We start from the raw sequence: 26,214 nt of genomic DNA, 5'->3' as shown, positions 1-26,214 counted from the left end.
CAGAAAGCATTGAAACTCTTGCTTTAATTAGATCTTTATATTCAACATTAAGTCTGTTATTCGATTTCATTAATTTGCAGAAGGTGGGGGCAATGTCTTATACAAAGTTGATGTTTTTTATATAAATAATGGTCGCTCGTACTCTTATATCCGGAAATGCATATACAGGCAGTCAGACAGGCAGCAAGATAGCTGTTTTTGGACATTTCGGTTGTTGGCGATCAAGAATATATTATATAAACATTATGAAGTTGAAAATGACACGGGAATAATGATAAGCTCGAAGATATCTTCAGTATTTTAAATCTAAAGAATATCGCATAATTTAGGCAAATAAGGGCTTAGTATACTTTTCATGCAGAGTAGATGAATGATTGGTTTTTATTTTTTATTTGATAACAAAAATAAATGTACAATAGTAACTGTAAAGATTTCAATTTCGTCGATCTAGTTGCAATCCAGGTAATTTCTTTAATTTCAGTGTAATACTGTCGACAAATTCTAGATCTTCAAAGCGAAATTTTGTGGTTAATTTATAATTTCTTAATATTTTTATCAATGTAATTTTCATCGAAATTAATGCATATCTCCAGCCTGAAAATATATAAATTCAATTGGGCTTAATAAAATATAGGAAATAATAAAAATATTAGTTAGATATACCTATGCAGTTTCGCTTGCCCTTTAGAAAGGGAATAAACGCATATGGATGTTTATCTTGTAGACTTCTGGGCAGACAATTATCTGGATTAAACATATCTGCCTCTGGACCCCAAATGTCTTTGTTGCGATGCATGTGGAAAATACCAATGCAAAATTGAAGTCCCTTTGGCAACACAACTCCATTCGATAGCTTTACATCTTCAGTAACTTTGCGTAGGGACAATGGAAGTGCTGGCATCAGCCTCAGGCTTTCATTGATGACCATGCCTAAGTACTCTAGATTTTGTAGATCCTCATATGCGACCTCAAAGTCTCCAGTATTGGGAAATACAGATTTAATTTCCTCAAAAACTCTCTCCTGATATTCGGGAAACATTGCCAAGTGCATCAAAGTGTAGGTTATTGTAAGAGCGGTTGTCTCAAATGCTGCAAAGACGATTGTGTTTGCTTCATCCGCTACATTTTGATAATTGAAAACTTGGTTCTTCAATTGATCAATGGCGAGATTCACAAATGAATTTGTCTTGACCTCTGGTTGATTATTTCTAGAAGCTTGCTCTAGTTTGTTGTCGATCATCTAAATCAGAATTAGATAAAGAAATTAAGGGGTTTTTAAAAGACATTCTTACTAACCTTATTAATAAAGTTTCTAATAGTCGAATTAGAGTCTTTGACAAGCTTCCCAAAGTTTGTCCAGCAGCGAAATAATTGAATTCCAAGCCATGGTTTTAGGATCATTTCTATTCCAGCCTCCGTACAGCTAATCATAATATTTATAGTTTTAAACCATATGTTAAATGTTCAAGTGATAAAATTACCTTTGATACTTCTCCATTAATGTTTCATTTTTATATATTTCTTCTTCTTTGACATCAGATCCCAAGGTAGTTTCTGTGAGTGTGAATAGGTGTTAATTAAGTCTGATTTCAGTTCATCAAACTAAACTTACGTGTCGCAATTCTTAAGGTAAAATTTTTCATATATGAAAGCATTTCATTTTCCCCTTTACCAACTAGATTATCAAGTTCCCGAATCAAGCTACCTCCCTCATTATTGAAAATGGGTATAAAGCTGAGTAACACCTTGGGCCCAAATGCAGGATTCAAAACCTTGCGATGTTTACTCCACTTTGGGTCTATGAAGCAGAAAAGTAAAAGCTTGAAAGATACAAAATTTTTAGTAATACTTACCATCAAGGACAAGAACACCACTACCAAGAAGTTCTTCCAAAGTATGGTAAGCAATTTTCCCCTTACTCAAGGCATGGGGCGCCGTTAATAGGTCTTGAACCAAACTGGGCTCAGTAACGAAATATACTGGAAATGGGCCAAACCATCCCAACCATGCTGTTCCATATTTTTGAATTTTAACTGCTAAGGCCCGTAAGAAACCTGAAAGCTAACATTTTATTTTTATACAACTGTCTACTATTGTTATTATTTACCCTTTTCTATCCAAAATTGGTGCAGGTTTCCAATTATGGGATATCCTCTTGGACCAGGCGTCCTGAGCATTAATTGATACAGTCTTCGACGACTCCATATCACATATATCCATAACCCGACTAGTAAAGTAATCCACGGCAACATTGTATGAACCTTATGCTTCAGACATTATAAACACTTTGACTTCACAGAGTTTTAGATTTGTGTTTTTATACAAAGTGTTTGAGATTAACTTTATTGACAAATTAAAATTTCGTATGTGTATATATTTAACAAAAGAAAAAAAATGAGAAGCAATAAAATGTATACTTTTACGAAAATGTACGGAACAACCCAAAGGTGACATTTTGTACTTTGAAATTTGGATATTTATAATTTAGGAAGATTTGTCAAACTCTAAGCAATTACTACACATTCTCGATTTGGCTACGAAGCGACATATGAATCATTGGGGAATGTAATTTTAAATGGAAGATTACAAAAGTGACATAGCTTTATATAATTATGGCGCCACTGTTAATGGTGTAAATTAAATTAAATTATTAAAAGTCTGGTAAGCGCATTCTGTACTAATAAAAGTTAAAATATTTTAAAGATTATTTTTTTATTTATTTACATGTTAATTATTATACAGAATAATATAATAACTAAAAGAAAGGGAGTGCTAGCAACTAAGGCCATCGACTCAACAGTTAATTTCTGAGCCAGGTGATATCATTGCACTGTCTTCTGTGCCATGAAGTTGGATAACGGACGGGTCCCATGTTTGGGTTATTTTAAAGATTACTCCAATTCAAAGTCAAGAAAGGCTTGTGTTTAAATGTCTATTTGTTTTGTAGATCCATTCTTTAGCAAGTAAACAATTTATGGTACACATTTATAATTGCGGCGATGACATGTACTAGATTTAGTTACCAAATCAAACGAGCTGTAAATTTGTGACTATTCGTGACGATTGTGACCCCATCCATGACACATTATTCGTATACACTCCTGCGTTTAGACAATAGGTGAAAACTGGAACCTGTCATTTCGCTGTCAGCTAAAAACTTATTTGAACATAACCGAATTAAACCATAAACCATTTGGCTTGTCATCAAAACAATAACCGCCCTCCATTGAATCACGCAATGAACTCGGAAAATAAAGTTTCCATATGATATCATTGGTGTCCCCATGCTGAACTTTTACCGAAGTTTACTTTTTTGAGGAGCAACTAATTGGGGCATGTCACGTGGTTGTCAGGCACTCAATGCACTTTAACTAACTTTTATGACACCAATTATTGACTCAACGTCAGTATAGAACGCAAATCTAGCACTGACCAGTAAATAAATGAATTGTATTTGATAAAAACGAACAAATATATCGTAGTTTGTGAAAAGGTCTTAGTGAGAGTAACAATGATAATTATGTATTTACATTTAAATAAAATTAGTTGTTTAAACGGATATAAAAATTATAGCTAAATCCTTAAATAAACTTGAATTGACACTTATCACCTATCGAAAAAAAAGTATCCTTTATCGGATTTATATTTTATTTATTATAAACTTTATCGTATTATGTTAAACTATGTTTTTAAACTTACTCAAAGCAAATATTTTCCATTCGAAATATTCAAATATAATATTAAGAGTTATTTATGTGAGTTTCATAGAAAACTGTAGATTTTGCTTATACAGTAAAATTCTTTTGTTATAATTCGTATAGAAAATTCTTCGAATAAGATTTATGTAGATTCGCTGTATAGGTAAATGAGAGCAGCATAAATTTCGATACGCAAATAAACATTCTCAGATTCATTTCAATTTCGCTGTCTTTGTTCGCGAAAACTTTTATTTGGGAATTTCATTAAGATTATGGGGTAGATTTTCGCACATGCTGAGGTGCTCTAGATTTCCTAGCTGTTAAATACAGCGACAATGGATTTTCTCGGACAGCGTAGGGTGATGTGGGTCTCAGGTAACTGCAATGAAGCAGCTGGGCGTCCTCTGGACTCCTAAGTTTGGTGGTTACCCTGTAAGATGCTGCAACATCTTTGATGTATTTTGGGTGCAATCCTCAATTCTTCAATTCCAATCTATGTGAATATTTGATGATCGGTTTTTTGTATGCAAAACATGTTTGCAAATTTTTAAAAGCGTTTTTCCCACTTTTTAGATGAGGTAAGAAAATTAGGTTTGTTTTTTTTTTACGTTTTGTTCGCGCAGTCATAATAAGGCGTCCCATAATTTTTAGGTACATAGTGTCTACCAGATCTGCATGACCTCAATTACGTATGGATGACCCTTTTTGAAAATGGAAAAGATTTTTTTTAGATTTCGAAAATAAAAGGAACATCGAGATATTCTCAATTTAGAACGAAACTATTTCTTGAAGAATATAAGAGAATTTAAGAGTTGCTAAAATTTTAGTATATATTTAGTTGCGAATTTTAGTACAATTATAACTATAGTAATTGCGGTTGTGATCAGATCAAAATTGTGGAAGATATTAAGAAAATACTTTTGTATGAAAAAAAACGCCTACTTACTAATGGTCTTAGTTGCTTTGGCTGACAATCTCGTATATTGTGCAGTCTATGGTATAATTTAAATGTGACACTATATCGATATACCAAGTAAACCATTCGGTATATTTTTAGTAATCTTGCATTTTTTGGTATATTTTGAGAATAATACCGCAATATTTTGCTTTTATTCAAAATGGGTAACGGGTATATCAAAGTCGAGCACACTCGACTGTAGCTTTCTTACTTCTTAAGAATACTATCGAGCAAAGGTTATTTTAAGGAGTTGATTTGTTTGCTCTTAGCTTGAAGTTATTATGTTAATTTTAAGTATTAAACTTAACCCTAACAAAATTTAACAAAAATACATACATTTGCATGATTCTTAATTTTAGAAACACTACTAACATATGTCCATTTCCCGCCAAAATGTATGCGAATGCAGTCCACTATAAACCCGACTTCACGCCTAATCAGCATCTAAGGCAACGAACAATAAACAAGAAAAGTCTGCATAAATTTAAACCCAAAAATCGGAGCAAAATAAATGACAAAAATGTCAGTCTTTTAAATTTCTTCTTGGTCATTTCTTTGCCTGCTTGAAATTACAGCTCTGTCAACATTGATCTTTTGACCTTTACGCTTGAATAGTTTAATCGCCAGACATGCAAAATAATGCATATGAGATTGCACATGAGTGCTGCAGTCTCACTGGACGCTTGATACTGTCCTCTAGGGGTGGAACTGGACGAAAGGTGTGTTAGAATCGTCAGCCAACCTAGGACAAAAGAACAACAGCAAAACAGAAAACCAAGAAATGTTAGGACTTTCAATTTGAGACTGTAATACCGTAGGTGTTGTTCTTTAAGGGATGAGAAAGTATTTATAGAGAGTTGTTAGGTTTAAAATTGACTCAGATTATCGAAACATCTGTTGAACTATTTCGAACTATATTTATTAATATGTATCTTATTATTTATTACAATTTTCCATCAACCGGTCATAAAAATGATATCAAAATGCAATTTTCCAAAAACCCATCAAATGAATTGCTGCCGCGAACTGAAAAACTTTCAGGTGGGGTCTCGACTCGGAATAATTTTATATGCCCCTCAAGCGAATAACACTTGAACGCTATCAAATTTATGAGCACAAGAATTGAACCCTTTTAGAGAAAACGAAAACAGGAGCCAAACTTCAATGAAATTGCAAGTGTAGCAAACACGCTCCCGACACATAAAAATCTTGGCACTCAAGTGTCGCGATCGTCGTATCCCTTTTTGGTCTGCAGATCTGTTCAGTGTGTGTTGACAGACTACTTAGGGTCAGATCCAATTCTGGGCGTGGGCGCTGAAGCACGCGCCGACGACAGTTGCAGGCTGTGCCATAACTTTCGGAGTTGTCAGAGCGTTTAGCTACTTAAACACTTGAGATATGATTTTAGGGAGCGGCTGCTGGTCGACGTATGAGTTCGTCTCCCAATGATTTCAATGCCTTAATTGCATTGCTTCGATTCCACACATGCTCCACTTCCACTTCCACTGCCACTGCCAGAAAGTCAAGTTGGCGCTTCATTTCATTTTTCGGGGAGTATCCGCGTTTCTTCGCTCTCATCCGCGTGTTAATTTCTGTATTAGTAAATTTATTTGGTTTTGGCAGAGATTTCGTCTTGGGAAAATTTATTGGCACATTAAGATAAAATGAAGTCGTTTATGTGTTTCTCGCTGGGGCCTCCACTCGTCGCATGCGTTGACGTTAAATTTTATTGCCTTTTTTGCTGAACATATTTGATGGGGAAAGATGGGTATAACTCGTATCGCGACTTTCTGTTTCTGATTTTCTCTCCCATCTGTACTCGAGTATTTGAGGAATTTTGTAGTTTTATATTTTTAATAATGTTTGGGCATCTCTTGGTTAGATTTATTTGAGCTTAAGGATTTTCGGTACGCTCTGTGGGCAGAATACAGACAGGTGCGGTCTACTCAAAGAATTATTTTAAATACTATTGGATAATAATGGCATTTTCTTATGTTACCACAATGGGTACACTATTAATGGAACCATACTATTAAGTATTATTTTAAAAGTTAAGCTTTCTTACGCTTTAAAACACGAGCCAATATGATTGCATTAAAATAGTAAATTTAAAGCAACAAACTCGAGGTGCAATCTCCTCCCTGTTTTAAGCTTCCATAAAAGGATAATGATAGAAGTTCCGCTTAGGAAGTCAAACTTCCTGTAACGGTTTTAGAGGAGTGAGGACAAGGCTCCGCCCTTAGGCAGAGGGTGCAGGACTGCAACTACTGAGTCGTTTAGACCGTTGTGGCCACTTGTCCGGCTCCTGTTTAGACTAACTGATTGAGTGCATGACTGACCAGGCAAAGGCAGCGGCTACCTTGACTGAGGTAAGTGAGTGACTGCTGGCTGACTGACAATTAACTAAGCGACACACAGCGGAAAATAGTCGACGTTGCATGCAACATCAAAGCTGCAACCAGCTGTGGCTGGTCCGTTTGATTTTTCAGTTGTCACATGACACCAGCGTCAACGCACCCGCAGCGGCGGCGTGTGAAAAAGTGACTTGGAGATTTTTACCACAACAGGAAGTTGACGCTGCACAGGAAATGTGATTTGTAGTTTTTTTTGTTGTTTCTATATTCAAATTTGTTTGTTGTAGCTTCGCTTGAAGTGTCCTGTTTTATCACAGCTCCTAGTTAAGTCTGCTGGCTTGAACAGGTGAGTGTCTGAGTTGAGTTTCCACATCATTTTCATCAGCTTTTCAAGTCAAGCGTTGTAACGAGTCGCCATTTTGTATGGAAGTCAATGCTCCAGGTTGACGCTGTTCGTTCCAAATACGGGTTCTGCTTCAAAGCCAAGTCAACACAAGGATGTATATATATTTATATCCTACAATGTCATTCACAATGGGGCATAACGTAGTCTCAGACTGAAAAGTAGATTCCAAGTAATTTAATATTAATTCCACTTAATACCAATTAATTTAAACTGAATAGGTAAAAATAACAAAGTATTGTTCAATAAAAACAATTTAAATAAACTATTTTATTTCCATTCAAATTCATGCAGAGACAAATTATATTTTAAATATTAAAAAATATTATTTGTATATAATATTTTGTATAGGATATCTAATGCTTCGCTCTACATTTTTTATTCAATTGCTGCACTGTGAATTGCGTTTCGTAATTTTTTCATTTCCTTTGGCTCGTTTTTGGCGCATGTCCTTTTGCTGTTGCGGCCTCAAAGGCGGAAATGTCGGGCTCATGTGTCGCCGTGTACCAATGATATTGTTTGTTGTTGTTGTTTGCTGTTGTCGCTGGAAGTTGTAATCAACATTTTCGCAATAAGAAAAAGACAGCCTGAAAATCGTGCCTTTGTATGTGTTGTGCCTTATACTTGTGTATATGTGTGTTTGTCTGCTTGTGTTTGTTTATCAAAAGAGTCAACTATGGCAACCTGGTTGCTCAGAGTTGAAATTTTCAATTTAATTTTCTGAGCTGCCATTTCATGCTGTTTGCTTTGACTTTATTTTTCTGCCTCATTCCATATCTCTGTTTGTGCGTCTTTTTGACGCATGACAATGCGCGAGTGACAGGCGTATGTCCTTCTGCCCGATGTCTGCGTCGACGACGACGACGACGATGACGATGACGACGGCTGCACCTACACACTCATTCAGAGCCCAGTTTAGTCGAATACTCATTCTCTTTCTCCTCACACTCTGCGTGGCACAAAGGGAAACGCGCGCGCTGCTCATTTGTCGTACATTTGGCTCGGCTGCTTTTTATTCTTCTTCCTTTTTGCAAGAAATTGAAGTGTCAAAAATTTTGACATTCGAATTATGCCCTATGACAGATCGACTCAGTCAGGCTCTGATGTAGAAAAACGAATTACCGCAGAGCTAAAACCATATGGTTTGTATACTTTCATTGATACAATTGCTTTGCACCTTGGCTCGCACTTTGAAAAGTATCCTAAAATATTGTTATTCTCTTAGTCTTTGGAGAAAGTTCTTTCTTTTCTTTATTTCTCAATGTCACTTCTTTAACATCAGTTAGCATCACATATTAATGACTATGTAGCAAAGGTGTAAAGCTACTGTCGATTGTGCTTAAGTGTAACATATCCACCACCCATTTTCGATAAAAGTAAAAATATTACTCAAAAAATATACTTAATTAATATACCAATATATACTGAAATATACCGAAGAATATAATTGGTATATCGATGCACTACTACATTCAAAATTTGCATATACAAAATATAACCGATTATCAAAAAAATCTCCTCCAATAATACATATGTATGTATGTACATATATTTAATAATAGTTTATTCATTTACAAACTGAAGAAACAATCAGTCAGTTTTAAGGTCACAACACAGCAAGTATAATACTTTCTCGTATGCATGTGTTCAATCCTTTTCTTGCCTGGTCGTGTGGAAAAGTCAAACCGCTATCCCTAACTCTAAGACAAAGTACACACCCCGATAGCATTTAAGGGATTTTGGCTTGGGTCGGTGAAGAGAAAAATTATGAATTTATGCAGATCGGGTTGAAAGGGAGCGACAAGGATTCATTTGTGTCATCAGTCAACTTGATGGTGTAATTATAGAACATTACCCAAAAAGCAACAATGCTGGAAAGCCAAGTTCAAGTGCTGCGCAGAGCCGTGGAAAGTGTTAATAATGATGACGATGCTGAAGCTATCCGCCATCCTGAAACGGGATGCTGATGGCTCGAAACTGGATATTCCGCTCAAATTCGAATAATTGACTGCAGTTACGCGCCTGTTACGAGGACACTATCCTGGAGTTTATTAATTTACATGTCAGAACAATTTCTCTCTGAAAAGGTGAAATTTTAAACCAAAACACGATTGCCACTGACAGATACATGACGTTCTTGGGAAGTAAATAAAAAGCATAAAATTTATCTTCATTAAGATTGGGCAACGGTTTTATAGCCGTCAGAAGTTCCGGAAGTGCACTACCTGTAAATAAAGTGAGCAAGCATCCGGAGAAGAAGGCGGTTGAGCTCAAAGCGTGTTGCATCAAGTCAACAAACGCCATATGCGGAGTGTAAATTGAGATAAAAAGATCAACGGATTTGAACTTCACAATTGCACAGTTGCATCTGTAAGAGACGATTACCAAGTCAAAGCTCAGCAATGATGTGAGAAAATTAGCAAGATCTGGCAACAAAGTGAGTCGTTTGTTGTTGCGCTAGTTGTCACCAAAATGAAGCTACAGGTGTCAAGCAAGGTACACAAGATGTGGCCATAAAGAAGACATCGCCCAGGCAGTTAAACTGCCATTAAAACACACAAAAAATCATTTTGACGGTCGCTGCTCTAGAAAAACTTATGAAGATACGACAATAAATTAAAAATTTTATGAGGCACACGAGTCAACGCTTGAGGTCTGCAAAGTTCACCTGAATAGTTAGCTAGTTTTTATTTGTCTCTGTTTTAGAAAATCTTTTTTTTTTTTTGTGAACAACACCGGATGTGTATGTAGATAATTAGTTTTTCGGAACTTGCGCACCACAAGAGTCATCAATGTTAAGTCGGCTTCTATGATGAATAAGAGACAGAAAGACAGATAATTTTTCAGTATTACACTTTGACTTTGAATGTTAAAATTTCAATGCATATCTAAAATAGTTTCTACATACTCAAGGCGCTCAATGGTTGGTCACATTTCGACAAAATGGCCACCGTTTCATTCTTAATTGTTGCCCTTTTAGTGATTGACCCTTTTGCGGAATTGTAACAAGTTTAACCGAACACCGGACATGGGCCATTTTGAAAAGTTTCGCGCAGCTTGACCTATGAATGCGAGGCAACTGTGAAAGAGAACAACTGGGACACTGAAACTCCCCTGTCTTGGAACTGGGCAAACGAGTTGCAGCGCCAAGACTATGAAAAAAAATCTGCGCACTTTGGAAAAGGCGGGCAAAGCTAATTTGAATATAAAAATCATTAAAATTCAACGTGAAAACGTCTTAAGTTTCCTTCGTCGGGACGAGTACTCGTACTGTGAGAAGAAATGATCAAAAGTACGGTGCTGACCTCTGATCCCGCTGGGTGTTCTATCCCTGTCCCATCCCTGTCCCAAAGTAACTCGGAAATTATGTGCGTGACTGACCAATGCGCTGACCAATGTCCAGTTTGTAAGCTGACCGCTGCACATCCTTTAAGGCAATACATCCCTTTACTTTAGACTCGTTGTCCTTCAACTGTCCCGTTTTGGCATTGGGCCGCGCTTTATACTGGCCGATTGCCTCATGCCCCATGCTTCATGTTGTCGTCTTAATGATTAATAAAGTCTAATTTATGAAAATAATCTGTTTGCTTGCCGTTGTTATCCAGCAGCATAGACTCGTAATTGAAATGGTTGCTGCCTTTGTTTGCGCGCTGCTCGACTCAACAAATTTTTACTTCCAGGTGTAATTTGAATCCCGAAACTGGGTGCCACTGCCGCAATTGCGTTGCATAACTTATCATCCTGACAAAGCATAACAATGCCAACATCAATCAACTGATTTCCACACAAGCTCAGCAGTTCAGCTTTAGCTTTCTTCGTGCTTTGAATAATTAGCCTAATGGATCTAATATACTGTAAAATGAATACATTGGAGCTTTGAAAACCGAGAGCTTGAACATCCCAAATAAGAATTGTAAACAAATTTATTGTTTATTTAAATTCTGTAATACTGAGAATACTCGATATATATATATATATATATTTTTTTTAAAGATGAAATTGGCTACCAGATGAAGTATCATAACATCCTCAATTACATTGACATTCACTTTTTATTGACATTTTAGTGGCACGTGCAGCCCCGTAGCGGAAGATGAGAGTGCAAAAGTCAAACTAAATAGGCCAGAACCAAGAGGCTGATCATTCAGCTATCCCGAATCAAGATCAACTACCCAGATATATAGATCATACAAAAGGAAATAGATAAAATACACAAAAAAAACCGAAGACGTTAAAGAGCAACAGGATCAACCCTTCAGTGCAAACATTTTGATCTTGGGCATTAAAAAGCAAACAAAAACTGCCAAACGACCTCAATGAAGTCCAAAAAAGAGAACAATGATGCTGAGTGCCCTAATTTGTCGAGCTACAGTCTGAACTCGAATGGGTTAACAAACAGCAGACGAACCGCATACACTAAATGGTCCACAATGGGATCGACGGAGGCTGCTGCCTGCTGACGATTGCACGCGTAGGGTCTAGGACCTCGAGGACAGGGTTATGATGGGCGAGGTCCAAGGGTTTCATCTCGTTCTGTCGTTTTGCCACGCCTGATCGGCTTAAGTGGCGCATTGAAAGGATTACTGAGATCACTTTTTCCTCTTTCTCATTCCGTTGCTTTGTTTGTTTGTGTTTTTTTTTATCTGCTGCTGATGTTGCAGTATCCACCCTGTCCCGCTGCGTGTGCGCAGTTCAACTGAATAACTCGCAAAAAAAAGTAAAAAGATGATGCTGCGAGTTGGTTTCCTGGTCCTTGAATGCTCATTGAGTTTTACGCATCAGAATAGAAATGTGAATGAGACGATTAGCATAGAAATCCGATTGTGAGGATCTGCAATTGTTTATCCATTGTTGACAACAACTCTTGTCTTGAGGGTTGTACTCTGTTGTGGGCGTGTGTGACAAGTGACAAAGTGACGGCGATGTTGCCACTTTTCCCACACTTAACTCACTAAAACCCACGGCTCAGCGGGGGAATTTTGCCGAGCGCAGCCCTTGCCAATTTATACTATCTCTCTGGCCTATTAGACGACCACTTGTCACACTGTGGGTGTCTCTACACACACATACATAGTTGAATACATGTGACCGTGAGAGTGTCGATGTGTTTAAGTGCCATTGAAATGGCGTTCAAGCGGGAATTTTGCGTGTTATTTTCGCTAAATTGCGCTAATCACTTAAACTTTTCAGCACGCTTGCAATTCTTAAGCAAAATGTTGCAAAGAGGGTGCTTAGTTTAATATTGTTGCTATTGTCATTGCGGCTTTTGCTTATTACATACAAATGTATTCATCATGTTTACATGGCGACAGCGTAAAGCGCATTTCAATTACCTTTTCAAAAAAATACCCCTTACCTCTTTGAACAGATTGTTAAACATAAATAATCCCCTGTACATTAAGGATATAGTTAAAGATTAGTAATTATTCTATGAATTTAAATTATACATCAACTTAATAAATAAGAAAGTGGGGCACTCTCAACTTTGAGATATCCATTACCTAAAGCTAATTACCACTAAACGGTATATCGATAAAATATATGAAATTAGTAGATCGAAAAAATACTCATATATACTAAATGCAATATTTGGTATAATGACATACTAAGTACAACATACATTTGAAAGTAGAGCAGAAAATTTACCAACCATGGAGACCGACAACTGCTATTAGTTTTTACATAATTATATTGTGGCTTGAATAACTTTAAAATTTCTTTTTTATCACTACCAAATTTTAAGGAACCATGTCGGCTACATATATATTTTAAATATTTGTTCTAGTCATTTTATATGTCTTGACTCATCATGCCTGAATTGCATTTTGTGAATATTTATTTAAATAAAAAAACTTTCCAGACATTTCAACAAACAGAACGTATCAAATTGTACGAAGGAAGTCAGAATTGTCTGCTTTTATGTGTATTTATATGAGATGGTATTATATGTATACCACTTATTCATATAAGTGTTGTATGTATAGCCGATTGATGTTGTGTTGTTGTTGTTCTTATTGTTCTGTTGCTGCAGACAGCTTGTTGATAAGAAGCATTTTGTTTCTTTGAACGACTGATAAGCCCCATTAAATTGCTGGACGAGGTCGATTGACCTGCTTTTAAGCGTCGACTTGTGTGCGTCCGCGCATCAAAAGTACCCTCGATTGCCCCTCAGCTCCCCTATGGCATCCATCTTTAGGTTCTTAAACACACAGACTCCCTCTCCCTCTCTCTCTCTTAGTTGTAGCTGTTTGTTTATGACAGGCGGTCAATTGTCAAGCTGAAATGTAAACAAAATGCGCAAAAAAAATAAATGAAGAAAAAGTATATAGTATAGTATATATGCGGACACATAATTAGCTGCTAAATAGCACTTAGTTAAATATACTGGACTGTGAATATATTTATGACAAAAACAACAGCAAAATCTGTGCTTGTTATCAGACTAACTAAACGGAATTTCCGCACAGTGGAAACGATTTTAGTTACATAGTATATTATATATATACCTCTACACGTACATGGTTTATATAAGACTCATAGATAGTAACAGCAAGTGTGATTGTTTGTTTGCTTTGTTGTAGTTGTTATGCCTTGATTAACTCTACGCTTATATTGGATCTGGTTGAGCACTGAACTTTTGGTCCTGATCTGTGCAGTGCACCATTGCCGATCTTTGGTGACATCAATTTTTAGGGTGAACAATTTCAATTAGGTTTACGCTGAACCGAGATTGAGATTAAAGTCAGCTGTTTAGTTGAGCATGGACAGCCAATCGATTGCTAAGTTGTGAATTTGCCATTGATAGTGATGCACAATTGTTTAATGTGTGTTTATTGCTATTAACATGTCAAGTTAATCAGCCAACAGCAGAAGCAGCAGCTCACACGGCAGTTTTCCTAGAGTATCTGCATCTGTATCCCACGCTGCATAACAATGCCGCTCATTTTTGTCGCAGAAGACAATAGATACATATTCATATTAGAAGCACATTAGGAGCCCACTCGCAGGAGCAGCAACATCAGGCAAGCTGTGAGTGCACTCCAAACCAACGTCAGGAATCACACGTTCTCAAGCTGAAACTGAAACTCACACTCGCACTCATCTTCAGACCCAATCTCTCTTCTCAGTTGCAGTTCCAATTCTTAGCCATAACAAAGGCGACTTTTTGTTTACTGTAGTTGAAGCATAGATGGATGGATGGATGCTTCGCTGATTCGTTGGTGCCTTGGTTCGCTGCTCGCTTCTTTCGCCTACCGCAAATTGTAGCCAAGGAAGCTGTAAACCTTCGTCTAATGTTCACCCTCGCACACACTCACACTCGAAGATAACAAGATGCAAACTGTTACGTACAATGGGCAGCGGATACGGTCGGACGGCCACAAAAATACCGTTTAATGAGCACAGCTTGACTATTTTGTAGATCTTGTCAAAGGATATTGATATTAGCCGGCTGCCCATTTATCTCCGAATCTTTTCTTTTTCCAGAGCCAAGCCACAGCCATAATTCTTACTACTTTATGTGGCACTCAATCGGTTGCTTTGTTTGACCACAAAACGTTGTCGATGTAGTTGAAGTTGACGTTGTTGGGATCCGATTGAATTACGTTTCCTTCCGCACATAAAAATTTAAATTGTCAACCCAAAAGAAGGACCCAAAAATGTGCAGCGTCAAATCCAATTGCATGGGATTAGTTTTTGAATTGGTTAGCACAAAATGTGAACTAAATACGATAAAAATCCAAATACAAATAATATAGTATGTATCAGTATACCAAGTGAAGTTTCCAAATATATTATTTTAAGCTAATTTAATATGAATAATTTTATTTATTTGAGTTTAATCCCGTCACTAATAAGCTCTGTGATAGAGCATACTGTTGGCACTTTTGCCTCTCTTTATGCATTGCCAGACAAAAGGCGTAAAAGGATAATGCTTAGGACACTTGAGACCCATTGTCGCTGCACTCCACATGAATATGTAATTTAACATGCAGTGAATGAATTGCTGTAACAAAAGCTTTAAGCTCTTTTCTAGTTCGCTTAAGGATACTCTGAAAAATCTGTCCATTTAGCACAGAAGAGAAATTATTACATTTGTGTGCGCGACTTGTAAAATCGAATATTTCATTTGGTTTCAAGAGAAATGAAATTAGTCAGTAAGTATTAAAGGGTCAGCTGATGGTCTATTGACCACTCCCTTTGCCGCCTAAGCGTTCTCTTTATTTGGTCAATTTGTGAAATTTCACATAAAATGAACGACACATCATTTATTATCGCCCTAATCCGTCAGCATCCATCAACGCCTGCCACTTGGAGAAGCCTTTCGCTCACCTTTGCCACCACTTCGAGATCATAGACTTTGACGATTGTCCAGACGCAAATCTCGGCATCATTAGGCGCTACTTTCTCACAGTCAGTCAGGAGCAGAAAAATAATTAACCATGCCAAAATAGCGAAACTGACCATTAACAGCTTGGACAGCCTGAACTCATCAGTTCCGACGGTCAATGTCAGAAACTATTATTATCTCTCTAATAACCGAAAACACACGCGTTGTTCTGTAAGGGGATACTTTCTTGACCAGAGAGACATTCCTTCAGGTATCAGTGAATATTTCATAATTTCTGCTGTCCAGTCTGCTGACGTGCTGTGCAACCCTTTAAGGAATCTCAGATCTCTTCCTTTTCCTTTTATTTTTTCGTTCTCGTAGTCGCACTCGTATCCTTTTCTTTGCTTAAGCCTTTTGTTTTTCTCGCCATTGTCCGGTTCGGGCACTTTGCATAATCAATAATCCTTGACGCTGCCTCACATTGTCGCGCTGACCAACGAACCAACACGTCTGAAAAGATAAATTATGGTTTGTAGTCAAATTGAAGGCAAACAATCCTTACAATAACCGGCCACGGGATCGGAATGCCTTTTGCATAGTCCACCGAACTACTCCGATGTGTGCATATAAATATTTTAAGGGGTGGTCCTGCAACAACGGCAGCTGCCTCTGAAATGGACAATGGTCAGCGATGATCTCCCGATGCACACTCCAAGCTTCAATCCTCAGCTTGGTGATGATGAAGCCGTGTCTCGTGTCCCATGTGCAGGGACTGTTTGTTTTTTCTTGGATTTATGTTTTCATTTAGTTGTGGATATCTGAATAAAAGTTATTTGTTAAAGCTTGGATGTCTTGATACAATATAAAGACTTTTAAATATCAGTTTATTTAGCACTTAAGTTACTTAAATTAGTGATATAGAAAGTTATTTTAAAGATTCTAGGAAAGTTTATTAACATTAATTTAATTAGAAATAAAATAAATAGAAAACTATTAGGGAATTAGTTTAATACTATAATATAATTAGAATTAAATAGTTAGAATCCCCCTTAGCAACTATTTCCATAACCAATTGACTTTAATTTGTAGAAAGTGGAAATTAAAGTAAAAAAAATAATATTATATTATCATAAGAAAAGAGTTCAAATTATCTTATAAAATCATAAGACAAAAATTATTTTTACTTTTAATAAATCTCTGGAATATTTAAAACAATTATCTGATTGACTAGAAGCTCCATATCATAAAAGAATATTCGCAATAGCTCTGGTTGATGAATTCAGTGACCTGAGGGAAAGTAAATATAATTAGAGTTTTATTTAAATTGTGAGAGTCACCTATGGATGGAGTCAGTTTGACCTTTGCTATCGCATTGTTATCTCAAATGGTTGCAGTCGCCCCGAGAATGACCGAAGAAAGTCTTAAGACAAACGAGCAGCTGTGCAAATGTCAAGACGTAAGTGTCAAAATGCTCATTAATAACAACGTCCTTAACGCAATTCGGAATCTCTCTGCAATGCTGATGCGGATGTCGATGTGGTTGTGAATGTGAATGCGGATGAGCTGAGCAAACACATTGGCAGCTTGCGAAAGATGAATCGATGAGAATGCAAAAATGAAAGTACAGGCTAAGCCATCAAAGTAACTGGACAATGGAAAAGTTTGTCAAAGGATGTTTGCGCAAGTAAACATTGAGAAACTATCCACAAACAAGCACACAGGCCAGGACACAGGACATACGAGTATAAGGACAATATCCCAGGAGTAGTATGAAACGGTGTTAAATTGAAAAATTATGATAAATAGCATAATGGGCTGAGCTAAAAGTTGCACAACAACCTCCGAACATACCAGCATCCCACTGAGAATAAGTAATATGCAAAAAAGGACATAAACAGTCGCCTAGTGTGTCTCAGGACATGAAGCCAGCAAAGCCAAAGAAAGGGTTGAGAGTGAGGCTGAAGGTGAAGACAACTGAGGTGTCGGGTGAGTGTTGCTAAAGTGTGCAGCGGCCTATAAGGAAATCCTTTCGCTACGGGATATCATTTACGCAAACTGCCAGCGGCATCCAGTGCACAAGGCTTTTGACCGATCGATGGTTGAGGATGCCGCGTGTGTGTGTTTGTCCTTCTGTTTGTCATTGGCGTTGTTCCATGGCTTTGTTTATCTACCCGGCAATAGTTCACATAAGCTTATCTCTCCGCGACTCTGCGGCATATCCGAACGTGGAAAATGTTTGCGAAAAGTTCGCCAAAAGGATGTGGCTCCGTATGTGAGGGTGGAGTTGAAAGGATGAAGCAAAGGGTTAGAAAATTGTAAATGGCAGTGGTCGCAGCTTCGTTTCTACTTAAAGGATATTCACAGCTTAGCAATGTAATGCGTTTTGCGAGTGTCCTGTTTTCGTTTATTGGAGTAAGCCAACGATAAATGTCTCGTAAATAACACACTGAGATTTTATTTTATTCTGCTGCAGCTCATTTAAGTTCAATGGCTATCTGAAAATGCATTTGTTTGCCATCGGAAAGCCCAAAAAGAAAGGATTAATCGACAGATGAATAAATAAGTACAAGTTGGTATTAAATATAATAATATGTTTCTAGCTTGCCATTGGAAAATGGTCTTTTTATAATTATCTTCTTGAGGACATCGTAGTACTTCCAGCCGCAAGTTTTCCCATGTCAAAGCATACTATTAATACATCGACAGGACTCAAAATTTCCCACAAGCCCACTCGTTTTCACAGCCTGCAAGCATCCTGTCATATTCCTTTTGCAGGAAGTGATCTTTTGATCCGGAAACAATAAAATTGGTAGACGGCAACCTCAAAACGGCGACAACAAAATCTCTGTGGAAACTGCCTGACTATGCGACCAGGCGAATAGCACGCAAGCACCACTGAAACAAGCCACCTGCAGCATAAAAAGAGACACCGAGTCGCTCACGAGAATATATTCCACTCTATATACTAAACTCTACACTCGGGCTTAGGGAAGTGCTGGCAAGGTTGTAGGGGTGCTTGCTAGGGGCGAAATTAGGCGTAGTTTGAGTCAATACAACTGCAATTAGTGTTTGCTTTAAAATTAAATTTTAATTGGAGCTGCAATACGTGTCTTTATTAGGGTAGTTTGTGAGAAACTTTTTTGGGCTGCACTTAAAAATAGACTGACAGTTGTCAATGGACACATTTCAAACACTTTGAAAATATCAATTTCTCACCTCACAGAAATCACAACCGCATAACTAAGGCTTCCAGAACTGTGGACCCTCGTTTGTATTGCATTTTGGTGGGCGATCGTATTACTGCCACTGCCTAATCCGCTTGTTGACAAAATAAATACCAATATCAGGAAAGGGGTGATCCATTTGTACGCCACTATGTAGCAACCGCTTGCCATTCCCCTCATAATTAATTGCCTTCCGAAGGCAAACGAACAATTTATGCGCGTCAACAACGATTAAGTGGCAAATGAAGCGGGAAGACACATGCCCAGAGCAGACAGTCAGAAAGACAGCTCCACATGCGGATTCATCTATAGCTCCATCTTGTGTTAAATAGTGCAGATGTGTAGAGGATCAAAAATGCCAGCTTATATATATGTTTATTTTAAATTTTATTTAATATTGATCACATGAATAATAATATTAAAATGTAAAAATTAGTACTCGTTTTTGATTCAGAAAACTATAAAATCCATCGACAGAAAATTTGATGCATTACTTGCAAATCATAAAAATATTTAATGTGGTGTTGGAGTATGATTTACATTTGGCCATATTACATTGTATTTGTTGATTATTTAATTCTGAAAGTGTTAACAAAGTTAGTGTAGGGAAAACTCCATTAGCCAGTTTTCCCTCTTGGTAGATATTTTCGTTGGATAGACAAAGTTCGTTCGACTAAGAGTATGTGATCAGGAGAAATTTGACTGTATATATCCTTCTACTATTATATATTATATATTTTCTTTATTTAATTTTTATTTTTTGTTTATTTGAATTGATAAACATTCTACTTATTAAGGTCTAATTGTACTCAATAAATTAACCAAAATTTAAATTTTTGGAGCCGAAATTAATGTTCATATAAACATTTGAATTCATATTTCGGAACATTTCCTAATCAAGGTTTTAACTTGTGTTCCTTATGTTTATACTTTGCATAATCAGCAGCCATGACCCGCTTGTAATATGGGCTATTAATAGGTTTTCTCCTTTTGACTACTGACCCAGCAGGAATAAAAGGAAAACCGCAAGAAGCGAGTGCTAAAAGTGCTCCTACCATCTGCGCTAAGGACAGGCGATGTCCTGTGTCCGCAAACTGCAGCTGAAACTGAACACTGACCGAGAGTGAGCGACGCCTGCGCAAACCGAGCATATCCTGGAATCAGGTAGCCAGCTCATGGGTTTGTGCACTTGACTTGCTTTTGTTTGACGTGACGTGATTTGTATGGCTCTCGATTACGAGTGCAATTAGGAGGCACAAAGCAAAACCGCAGCATGTGCCGCATTACAGCTCTTGGGTTGCATGCAGCATGTTGCAGGTAGCACAAGGTGCACTTTTGGTAACAGTTCACCGGGGTCAACATTTCGCCATATGCAACTATTTGATGTACTTCCTGCGACAGTTCCAGAAACTCAATACACAAAACAAATTAAGCATAAACAGACTAATTTTCCTACATTTTCCCCCTATATGGAGAATGTGTGGGAAAATCTTATTGCGACCAAAATCAAATTGGAAATCTTTGTGTCTGCTCCCCGGTGTATTACTCCATCGTTTTTCTCGCGGTGTTCAAATTACGCTTATTGCGCCGCTTGTGCGCACCCGCACTCTCCTCGATTTTCCCCCATCCATTTGAATATTGTAGTTGAATATCCTTGAGAATTTGTAGCAATTGGGTGGTTCCTTCTGCTTTCTTCCTAAGATTATTTACATGGAGTACATTTTGAATTTTACGTGATTTTGGAGCAGTTTGATTTCCTGGCGCATATCTTCATCCGGATACAGGATGTGTTTGCATAGGCAGGTTGTTGTCAGTTGGACAGGTGTAGGAAGTCAAATTTTCTCATGATTTCATCGGACTTCGATAGTTTCAAGAGTGTGAGTCTTACCTATGATCTGCATAACATCACTTCGAGTTCGAGTCGCGACTTTAAAATCGTAAACATATTAATAAATCATGCAGCACTTGCCTGTCATCCATCCAGTTGAGTGTCAATAAAGTAGCAACGAAATCAATTGCCGTAAAATGGTTTGACAAAGCAACCGTAAAACACACACACAACCAAAAACTCAATACCGAAACCAGCAGAAATCACAAATTAGCTACACGAGTGTGAGAACTGAGAAAAGAAAACCCCAACGACAATATTTAAATGTGGAAAACCTCCGCGACACATGGTAAAATGCTAAGAAAACATCTGGACAAGCATTAAAAAAATATACATATTCCTGTGGAGGATCTACAGGGCAACATAAGAATTTGGCCGTGGAGGATTACGATTTATGAGAAGGGGCCCCCAATAAGCATAAGCGGGGGAATTCCGCTTGGAGGCGTGCATTTCTTACACTCTCTGGAATTTGTTACAGTGCGAGTACAGGAAAAATAAAAAATATAAAAAGTAATGAACTGACATCGGTTCGAAAAGATTTCCGTGAGAATTGTAGAAAAACTATACATTCTTTAATCAGTTGAAACAGGATGAGGATATAGTAAAGTATGAACTATAGTAAATGCTATGATTTCTTGTAGAAATCCTTTCATTAGACCCTTGGCTATCTCTCTGTTCTTCGATGAGTTATTTACGAGTTTTATGAACTGTGTGTAAGCTGAGACCAAGCAGAGTTATCTTCAAAGACACGCTCTGGTTTCAGTTTATTTCTGTGTCTTACACATCATTGATAAGCATTGTCTCTTATCTGTTTTAATAAATAATTTTTCGAAATTTTATTTATGCATTGCTAGCAACAAGTGACTAGATATTCCATCCCAAAGGCAACATAAAGATAGATAAGCAAACGATTTTATTATATTGGAACTCTGACTGGAACTCTTGCTTGAAATTTCACACGAATTCGTTGCACCCTTTTTGGCAATTATGGCTCAATAATACTTTCAATATTTATATCAATTGTTATTAAATATGAGCAACCCATTAGAAGGGTTGTTTATTGACCGCAATCGTTACACTGATATGTTTACCCCATCTCAGATTATTGACAACTGTCGCCCTCGAAATTGGAAACCACAAGGCAATCAAAGTCGAACCGTGAGTGTGACATGCAATAATTTATCGGGTTTCTTATGCCCTAAGAAGGGTGATTCAAAAGTGTTAAATAACCAGGTTCCGGTCTGACTTCGACTGGTCAATTGAACAGTTGTCGATTTGCATTACAAACAGTAATCAAGGAAGTAATTAGCTGACCTGCAAAGAAATGCAATAAGAAATCTTATAAATGGCTTGACTACAACCGGATGGACTTCTGATTGTATTCAGTTTAATTTACATAAAAGCAAGAATTTTTGTTCCACAGATGTTTCAAGGAATGCGCAGAAAATATGCATATATGCATGATATTAATTGACAATTGTGTGAGTGGAGCTGGAGGAAGTTTAAACAGTTCAATTATGATGTTTACTTATGATGTGAATTATTGCCAAGTTCTTTAAAGAATTAAAATACAATTAAAGTACCTTCCCTTCTTAATGTCGCAATGTGTTACACTTCCCTCAAACGGAACCAAGTCTATCTAATAACAACATATGTTCACCTTCCGCTTGAAGATCTCTACAGTTCCCACAACATTTTTAACCTCTGCTGTATACGACATTCATTCAGATATAAGAAAGATGCATACGTTGACTAAGTTGGAGCCGAATCAAATGCTGGAGTGACCCAGTTGCACCAAGACATAGTCAGGTAAATATTTAAAAGTTGATAAACTTCGTAGATCTCGTTTGGGATGTTTACATTAAGTTAGTTGTTTGCTTATTACTGCATTACGCATACTCGCACTTCCTTCGACAAACTCAAGAGAATTCATTCATAAAACTAAAAATAATTTCGGTGAGAAAGTCGGTAGATTGCGTCACGCAATTCCACAGTGATCACAACTATCTCCAAAAATTTTGAGATTTCAACAAATGTTGCCGCTAAATGCAAATAAGCTTAAATAAATTTGTTTACTGCAGACTTGAGTTATCTTTTCAGCTGATAATGCTTTGTTAGCTTTTGTTAGATTCGGAAGGCAGCTGCAGATTCAGTTTCGGCTCCGGCTCTTTCCCATCGTAGAGGAGAGAATGCATACTGGAAATATTGGCCCAAACTGTGATGGGACTTGGCTAAGTTCAAAGGTCAAATTAAAATAAAATACGAAAGAAAAAAGAGAAATAATTGAAGTTTTGCGATGAAACAAGTTTTCTATTCCAAAAAATAATACTGACCCATGAGAAGTTTTCGTCCATTTTGACCTTTGACACTGTCCGAGCAACAACCCTGCAGTAAAGCACGACCTTCCAGGCTGCGAGTCCTGTTAAACAGGATGCGAGATCACCTAACCCCGTTGAACTGTTGGACAACCTTTCCTTCATTCGGCCAATGTCGAACTATTCGATAGTATTTTTTTTTTACAATATTCATATTCGTAATGCTAGTGGAGATTCGAATTCATTCAGTTATTCATACAATCACATTTATTAATGAGCGATCAGAGTTCAATTGTTCAATTAGCAGCTGCGAACTCCTGTACAAAATTATGAATGAATTACATTCGCTGCTCCCCAAGAGTGCAAAACCCCCAAAGGGCTGTCAGCGGGAGCCGCCGCCTTTCTACCCCACTCCATCTCCCCTTTGTCGTCATAGCACACCCAGTTCTCAGGCCAAGCCAGTCACTTAATCATGTTAATGGCATTAAGCAGCTTAATCGACGGCAAGATCTAAGCGCTGGCGTCGATAATCAGCCCGCCTGAGAGACCAAAGACCAAAGACCACTGTGACTGGGGAGACCAGAGACCAAAGACCAAAGACAGATCCAGAGACAGACACAGAGTCAGAGTCACAGAGCAAGGAGACCACCCAGCAGCTATTGGAGTTCATCTAATTAAAAACAAAAGTGAACCGCCTTGTAAATGTCAAACGGATTGTCAGAGAGTCGCAGATCACGAGCCAAACCAGTTGCTAAATCAAAATGCATTTTACTCTCTTGCAAAAACTTGGCGACAATTAAATGAAAGCCGACCGCTCTTGCCGACAAAACCCGCAAATGTTTTCTACAAAACGAAACAACAACAACAACAAAAAAAAAGAAATCATACTCGTAATACAATAATTGACGTTGAGCAACCTCAGTAACCTCGAGTATTGACATTTGCCTACTTGACATTTTAATATATTTGTTTTGTGAAACGAATTTTGGTGTTATTTTTTCCTCTTTATTGTTTTAATCACATTTTCATAAAAAATACAAATATAAAAAAAGATGTGAAAATATATTTACTTTGTTTTGACCACAATAAAAAGTTGTCGACCAAATTGAAAGGGGTTAAGCTTTTTGTTGATCTGTTGGTCAAGTCGTAGAGGGATCAGGCTTGCGAGATGAGACAAATGTATGTAGGGGCAGTGTTCAACGCACAGTCTAAGGTTTTTTGAGAATACTTGATGAGATAGAAGAATAGCTTAATGATTAGTATTACTGACCGTTGTTACTGTTAATTTAATCTGAATGTTGTTCATACAATTGTTTAAGAGCAGTCAATATATTTGATGTGTCAATCTAAGTAAGATATCCACACCTTTGCCCCGACCATATGCGATGGTCAAATAGCCAGCTTGCTGATGCTGGTAGCTAGACATCTGGCTAGAGAACAGTCAACGACAATAAACCAATTTGAACGCCCACAAAATGAGCATTAAATTGCTTACGGAAGGAAGTTCATGTGCCACAAAAACAAGGCCAAAAGCAATTGTTTTTGCCATTTGGGACGCTGGCTGGTGGGCTGGAGAACGGCCAGAAACTAAAATAGTTGTCAGTGCGAAAGAAATGTGTAATAAATGCTCAACTGGCAAAGGAAATATGCTTACATAAAAGGCTAAAATGTCCATAAATATGGTCAATTATTTTGGCAGCAGACAATACACCAGCTCGAGCTCCCGTTTTAGTTTCTGGTTCACAACTTTTTCCATGCCCATGTCTCTTGTCTTCTGTGTTCGGTCTTATGGCTTGGTCAGCCGAAGGTCGGCTCACAGTCCTTTCATCAGCACGTAAATCATGGCACATACACAAAACAATGCCGCAACAGTAGGTGTTGCCCATTGGCCATTGTCCTGGCCGTGCAACACCTTCCACAAATGGCCTCTGTTGTCTGTTGTCGCTGTCTCTGCCTTTGACAAAGACATCAAAACCATGAGCTGACTTTGGCTTAAAACTATTCTCGAATTTGACCACATGCTCAGTTTAATGCTTAGAAGTCGGCCAACGCCCACGTGGCAAGACTGCAGATGTTTCTCAATCGGCAGCTAATGCGATAATTAGAAAACGCCTTAAGGCAACTCGGCGTTCGGGGCACGCGGCAGCCGCTGCCTTATATGGGTTAAAGATTGCAATCTGCGGCGTAATGCGATACTTGACTACCTCCTGAATCCGTAATTGTCACAACTTTTTGCTACAGTTTTCAGCTACCATCTATCAGCTTCCCAAACGAAAGGGAAAAGGTAACAGTTGCCACCCCTTTTAGTCAGATCTCGGGTCGGTATCAATTTCGGTGACTTCGGAGCATCCCTTTGAGAGCATCATTTGAAATCCAAACCGCAAAACATTAGTAAACCCATTTTTTTGTATTTATATTGCTGTTGTTGTTTTTTTTATTGTTTCTTAGCCGCAATTGTAATTTTATAACCCAATTTGAAAGATTGCGAGTGCAACGCGATACTTTGTTAGATGTTTTGATTAGCTAACTTTTTGGGCAATTTCATTAGCGATCAACTTGCCATTTTTTGATTGACAGTCAATTTCCGTTAGTTGGCAACTTTCAACTCTTTCAACCCTTACCAACACCAACACCCCAGTTGACCCATACAGCATTTCATCGCTGGACCACTGCAATGGTCAAATGTCAGTTATAATCTCTAGCCCGAAAACCAAGAAAGGGCAACCGTTAAGCCTCATCGTCAGATTTTAAGACGCTATGCTACCCTATTGCAACCCCTGGATGATGGATGCTGGATGTGTCGGCAATGAAAGGAAAATCAACATCTTGTTTAGCAACTTTGTCAAATACAATTAAAAAAAACACAAAAAAATGACATGAAAAAAATAGGAAAAAAAGCAAAATACTCCTATAATATCAAATGCAATTTAATTGAAATACTGGCGAAATGTCAATCATAGACTTTCGAATGCCTTGGGATCAAAAATATAATGCTTCAGGGATATGAAATACTAGTGTGTACGAGTACTCGTCTTTAATTCATCG

At 37.6% G+C, this 26,214-nt stretch overlaps 1 protein-coding gene across 1 annotated transcript; it reads right to left on the bottom strand.

Moving 5' to 3' along the window:
• Positions 1–380: 380 nt before the first annotated feature.
• Positions 381–2,354, bottom strand: LOC117576889 (probable cytochrome P450 313a4). Its single transcript, XM_034262023.2, has 7 exons — positions 2,108–2,354; positions 1,854–2,054; positions 1,613–1,798; positions 1,482–1,554; positions 1,297–1,423; positions 664–1,240; positions 381–594 (listed from the first exon to the last, which is right to left on the bottom strand). The coding sequence occupies exons 1-7, from the start codon at positions 2,250–2,252 to the stop codon at positions 434–436; spliced, it is 1,470 nt and encodes a 489-aa protein (XP_034117914.2). The 5' UTR covers positions 2,253–2,354; the 3' UTR covers positions 381–433.
• Positions 2,355–26,214: the final 23,860 nt, after the last annotated feature.

This window comes from Drosophila albomicans, chromosome 2R (genome assembly GCF_009650485.2).
Source record: "Drosophila albomicans strain 15112-1751.03 chromosome 2R, ASM965048v2, whole genome shotgun sequence".
In the NCBI taxonomy this organism is placed as follows: domain Eukaryota; kingdom Metazoa; phylum Arthropoda; class Insecta; order Diptera; family Drosophilidae; genus Drosophila; species Drosophila albomicans.
The sequence above is the reverse complement of the archived record's forward strand: the minus strand, read 5'-3'. Positions and strand labels throughout refer to the sequence as shown.

Excerpts from the sequence above, each read along its gene's own strand:
- LOC117576889 (XM_034262023.2), bottom strand. The coding sequence starts at position 2,252 with ATGTTGCCGTGGATTACTTTACTAGTCGGGTTATGGATATATGTGATA. Across the intron at positions 1,555-1,612 it reads TACCTTAAGAATTGCGACAC|AAACTACCTTGGGATCTGAT; the intron begins GTAAGTTTAGTT and ends TCACACTCACAG. Across the intron at positions 1,241-1,296 it reads TTAGAAACTTTATTAATAAG|ATGATCGACAACAAACTAGA; the intron begins GTTAGTAAGAAT and ends ATTCTGATTTAG.